At 49.9% G+C, this 6,000-nt stretch overlaps 1 protein-coding gene across 1 annotated transcript in view; it reads left to right on the forward strand.

Annotated features, from left to right (window-relative positions):
- Positions 1 to 6,000, forward strand: part of smurf2 (SMAD specific E3 ubiquitin protein ligase 2) — a 67,897-nt gene that overhangs the window by 58,443 nt on the left and 3,454 nt on the right. The window contains exons 12-15 of the mRNA XM_036539879.1: positions 994 to 1,195; positions 4,106 to 4,209; positions 4,487 to 4,601; positions 5,188 to 5,366. Coding sequence (XP_036395772.1) covers positions 994 to 1,195; positions 4,106 to 4,209; positions 4,487 to 4,601; positions 5,188 to 5,366 — 600 coding nt within the window. The remainder of the gene's footprint in view (positions 1 to 993; positions 1,196 to 4,105; positions 4,210 to 4,486; positions 4,602 to 5,187; positions 5,367 to 6,000) is intronic.

Here is a 6,000-nt window from a genome sequence, read left to right on the forward strand (position 1 = left end):
TTCGAATGCATTTCTAATTGCACTGTGCGCCTTCTGAGTTTCAAATTATGCTTTGTTGTAGGGCTCTGGGTTTTCAGCCAAGAGAAACTCACTTCGTTTTGTTAAAGGATACTTTTTTCCCCCCCAAAGTGGTTTTAAACTTGAGACACTACCCTCACTTTCACATGGAAGGGACCCAACAACTGCCAATAAAATAAATACCAGCCGACTTAATTATACAGGGTTGCCTTTAGAACACTGGAACCATTTTGTTATGAAATCCAAATATAATTTGCCTTTTTTTTTTTTTTTCTTTTTTGCTGGACGTTGAGTGGGTGGGAATGTGGTGCGCAGTCAGGGCTTCTCGGACGGCCTTTGTTTAGTCCCGAAGTTGCGTGTTCCTTAGGTGGACAGTGGAGCCCTTTATAGGACCGTGGCTCAGGGAGCTCTTTGTTTCGCCCTCATGGAAACTTCTTTCTTTTTTTTTTTTTTTCTTTTTTTGGTCAATTGTTTTTTTTTTTTTTTTTTTTTTTTTTATGAGACCACCCAGGCACTGGCCGGCCAGGTTGGCATGACGCAGGGCTGGGAGTTGGCAGGGAGGGCGCGAGGCTTTGAAGGGAAGCGAAGGTGCCCAAGGACGGCCGTCTGTTCGAGCGGCCCGCCGGGGCGTGGAGGGCAGGCGGCGGCCTGGCATCGGCGCTATCCCAGCAGCACTCACGCCACTCGACTTTTTTTATTTTCCCCCCTTCTTTCTTTAGTAATAGCACCCTGATGTTTACAGACGCATTAGTTTTGTACCATGTCTGTTGTTTCAACTGGTGCGTGTTGAACTGCCTACTACGTTCTGGTTTCTTTTCCAAAGGATGATGGGGTAAGGAGCTGTCCTAGTCACATGTGCTAAGGGGTCGGTGGACTAGTTAGTAGGCAGGACTCGTGGCCGCCGGTGTCCCTGCTCGCCTTCACTCACCCCGTTCCCCCTCTCCTCCTCCTCCTCCTCCTCCTCCTCCTCTCCAGCCGTCAGAACCAGCTGAAGGAGCAGCAGCCCCAGCAGGTGCTGTCCCCGGGCCAGCTGCCCGAGGAGGCCGAGTGCCTGACGGTGCCCAAGTACAAGCGGGACCTGGTGCAGAAGCTGAAGATCCTGCGGCAGGAGCTGTCCCAGCAGCAGCCTCAGGCGGGACACTGCCGCATAGAGGTGTGCCGCGAGGAGATCTTCGAGGTGAGTGCAGCCGCCCGCCCGCCCGCCCGCGCGCGCGCGCGCGCACACACACACACACAAGCGCACATACACGCGCACGCACACACACCACACACGCACACACACATACACACATACACGCGCACACACACCACACACATACACGCGCACGCACACACACCACACACGCACACACAAGCGCACATACACGCGCACGCACACACACCACACACGCACACACACACACACACACATACACGCGCACACACACCACACACATACACGCACGCGCACATACACGCACACACACCACACACGCACACACACACACACACACATACACGCGCACGCACGCGCACACACGCGCACACACGCGCACACACGCGCACACACACCACACACATAAACGCACGCGCACATTCACGCACATACACCACACACACAAACACATACACACAAGCGCACATACACGCGCACGCACACACACCACACACGCATGCGCACAACCACGCTATGCAGGCAAACACAGAAGCGCAAGGTCACTGGCAGATACTAGTCCTCCACAATCATAGTTGGGTATTATTAGGTTATTAGGTTATTAGGTTATTATTCATAAGTATTTGCCATTACAGCAGTGCAAAGTGTGGACCCTCTTCCATGGTGCTGCAAAGATTTTTCTTGTTTGTTTAAAAAAAATCAAAGTGGTTCTGGACTTCCAGGTGCCAATTATTATGTGCTTTTTGGATTAAAAAAAACAGATTTATACATTCATTAAAATTATGCAGTTTGTTAAAGTAAATAATTTTTGTGTGCTATGAACTAAATAATCATTACCAGCCACCATAACATGAAAATGCACTCACAAACTGACTTCACATATTACTAGTAACACCTAATTATAACATTGTGGAAGTGAGAAAATGTTGTTTGCTTTTTCCAGTGCTGATTGTGGAGACTATCTGAGTTGTTAAATGCTTGTGAAAAGTGGTTGTCTTCAGAGCAACAATGGTTGTGAGAAGGTTGATTAATGAGGAATATTAATTTTCATTAAACTGGCTATTACTCATGGACTACAGTAATAGTAATGTGGTGAGTTGCTCTGACCACACATTCTCCATGCGAGACTGAAAACCAGGACTTTTTCTGCATTTTTCATTGCAAATGTTTTATACGTCAGATACAAGACTTAAACAGCTCCGTGCTTTTAGGTTATTTCAATTTTTTATTCAGCAATATGTCGGCAATATGTCAGGTAAGATGGTTTCATATTTGCATATTTGGATACACATAAAATGCATGTGTTGTGCTGGCAATACGAAGTGTGTCAGGAGTGAATCGGCACAGCACGGCGGCGGTTTGCGCCTGTGATCCTGCCCTTTCGGAGCGGCGTCTTTGGCCTCAGAAGAACGTGCGGGTGTTTGATGGTAATTCTGCCCCAGAGCCGCCCGCTCATCTGCGCTCTTTCCACCACGTGCATCAAAGCCCGCTCCGGGGGGGGCGGCATCGCACATGTGGCAGAGCTAGTAAAGGAAGAATTTCGGGGTGCGCTTTACTGGGGGAGCCGGAGCTGGAGCCGATTGCGCTTGCACTGCGAGCGGCCCGCGTCAGAGCGGCGGTACCTGCGAGGCGGTGCCGCGGCGCGCGGTTAAAAAAAAAAAAAAAACGAAAGAAAGAAAAGAAGAGTGTGCGCTGGAGCACCAGGCGTTCCTCAGTCATCTGTTCATCCAAAGGAGGACATTCTTTTTGGATGATTTCAGCGAAGGAAAAGAGGGAGGCGGGGAGCTTGGGCCAGACATAACTTCATAACTTTGCAGGACAAGCTGAGCTATAAAAAATATGACTTCATCGCTTAGGATGTGACTGCTTTTGGTGGGGGTGCGGGGGGGGGGGGGGGGGGGGGGTATGGGTTAGTGGCGAACGCCGATCCTTTGTGTTTTGCATGAGAAAAGCGTTCAGGCTTTAAGCGCTGAAGTCAAAACTGAGAAACCCTTCCGCCCAAACAAGCCCATTACAGCCCTGCAGAACATTGTAGTACCCTGCTGTATAGGGGTACTTTTATCCTGCTGCTGGACCACATTGCTAAGCGTGCTGATCAGAGCAAATCTAGCACTGATTGATTATGAGAAAGAGAAACTTTACTTCTGACTTGGGGGGGGGGGGTTGAAGTGGGGACCTGAATGGACCACTGGGGTTCTGAAGGGTACGGTCAGGTTTTGTGATCAGTAACTTGTAATTTGCCAGATGCAGGGAAATGTTTTTTAGATGTAACTTTGGAGAAAGCTTTGATAGATGCACACCCCTCTGGCTGCGATTTGAGTGTTTTCGGACGTGAAGTTTCAGTGTTCTGTGCTTTTTTTTTTTTTTTTTGGAAGTGAGTTGAATAGAGGAGTCTTATGTAATTTTTTCACATGTTAAAGGGAAACATACTTGACTGGGCTGAGACCGTGCTGGTACATTCCTGCTGTTTTTCCCAGGCGCTACTGAACCACAGACGGCGGAACTGGGGAGGGAGAGAGAGAGCGGCTGATTGGAAAAGTGACACACAGATGGCTACATTTCACTATCCTATGGGGAATATTTATCGTGCGGGCCTACACACACACACACACACACACACACGGCTGTTTCGATACGAAGCCCATTGTCTAGAGCGGTTATTGCAGACACGGAGAACATGCGTGTGTAATCCTAATCCTCGGGGCTCATACTTTCTCAGTTCCACTTTGGACAGACATCAAAGATGGATTAATTTCACACTATATCTTAATGTCCCGATACCCCCTTTTAATGTTTGATATCAAAGCAGTCAGGGATAGGTTGGCACGTTCTGACAGACCCCATGCCCTCGTGGGGATGGAGTATTCCGCGTCATTCTTTCCCCGTCTTTCTTTCCCCGTCTTTCTTTCTGATACATTCTGTTCTATCCTGCAGGAGTCATACCGCCAAGTGATGAAGATGAGGCCGAAAGACCTGTGGAAAAGACTGATGGTGAAGTTTAGGGGAGAGGAAGGCCTGGATTATGGAGGGGTGGCCAGGTACAGTGTCATTGTGTATATGTCTATCTGTAGCTAAATAGTAAACATCTGAATTTAAAAAAAAATTTAAAAAACACTGGATTCCATCTAAGATCTGCAAAAAAGAGGCTGCTGAAGGAAATGCTCCCCCTAGTGGCAGCTATGTGCAAAGACACCGCCGAAGCCTGTCCCGGACCAGACCCTCGCAGTCAGAAAATGGTCACAGGTGTCCCACTTTAGATGCCGTTGAGAGGAAGCGTCTGTTCCAGTGGCGTTTATCTGCTCTTTCTCCACGCAGGGAGTGGCTGTATCTGCTGTCCCACGAGATGCTGAACCCTTACTACGGCCTGTTCCAGTACTCACGCGATGACATCTACACACTGCAGATCAACCCCGACTCGGCCGTCAACCCGGTAAGCCGGAGCCCCGCCCCGATCCGCCCCCCCGCGTGGCCAGACCGGCGTTCCAGCGTGAGATCAGCCCCCCCCTCGGGGGCCCCGGGAGACCGCGCCGGCCCTCTGAGGTCACACGCGCGGCTCGTCCGCAGCAGCTGTGCTCGGCTCCGTCTCCTGTTTGTTTATTCGCAGCGTTTTTGCTCAGCAACAGCCCAGAAATGCTCAGATTCTCCCCGGTGGACAGAGCCGCGCTCCACGCCTCCACATGCAGTCGCAGCCTCTGCACACGCTCAGTTACATCCGTGTCACAGCTATGCAAGCGCTGCCCCTCTCGCACAATTAGGAAAGTTAGGACGTCTCTAGCTTGGCGGGTGGCACTGCGACCAAGTGGTTAAGGAGCAGGACTCATAACCACTTGGTTGCTGGTTCGATACCCTCGGGCAAGGTAACTGCCTCGGTAAATATCCAGCTGTATAAATGGATAACATTGTAAAAACAAAAAACTGCAACTGATTGAAGTCGCTCTGGATAAGAACGTCTGCTAAATGATAGTAATGTAAAGGGGCAGTTAATGACGTTCCTGTTCACTCCACCTCCCTTCCAGGAGCACCTGTCCTATTTCCACTTTGTGGGCCGGATCATGGGCATGGCGGTGTTCCACGGCCACTACATCGATGGAGGCTTCACACTCCCGTTCTACAAGCAGCTGCTGGGGAAGCCCATCACCCTCGACGACATGGAGTCTGTGGACCCTGACCTGCACAAAAGCCTGGTCTGGATTCTGTAAGTGCCCACACGCGCACACTCATATGGGTGCAACCACACATTGAGTACACACGTACTTCCCCATACCATATTCATTCCTACAGCCGTACTCAAATCCAACGGTGATTCTCCCGTTTCCCTGGTATCACGTCAGGGTTAGTGCTGTTTTATGCATTTGGTAAAAGCCGGTCTTCTTAATCTGCTTTGTCGTTCACCCCGGCGTTGAGACGGCTCTGAGGAAAAGCTGAGAGACCGCTCGCTTCCATCTCTCACACTTTCACGCTATACTTAAACACGAGGGACTGTGGTGACACTTTGGTCACCCTTGAGAACGACACACGTGTGGAAAATTCCAGTGACCTGGAAAGTACCACTCAGATAAGAAAGAAACCAGAGGAGTCAGCTCAGCTGTCTGTATCGTTAGGGAAGGCATGGATGTCCACTCCCATTCAGGGTGTTGCTGACGTTACCAACAAATATGATCAAGATGAGGAGTGTTTTCTATGTTGCTCCATAATGAGGAAGTTAACAAATACTGACGTGACCGGCAATGGAAGTATTGCACTCCTTTGCGGTGATGTAAGTCCCATAATGCCTTGTGAGAGGCCAATAGCAGGCCACAAGTAGTGACCTGTTTTAGCCCTGTCGAATG

This window comes from Megalops cyprinoides, chromosome 1 (genome assembly GCF_013368585.1).
Source record: "Megalops cyprinoides isolate fMegCyp1 chromosome 1, fMegCyp1.pri, whole genome shotgun sequence".
Lineage (NCBI taxonomy): Eukaryota > Metazoa > Chordata > Actinopteri > Elopiformes > Megalopidae > Megalops > Megalops cyprinoides.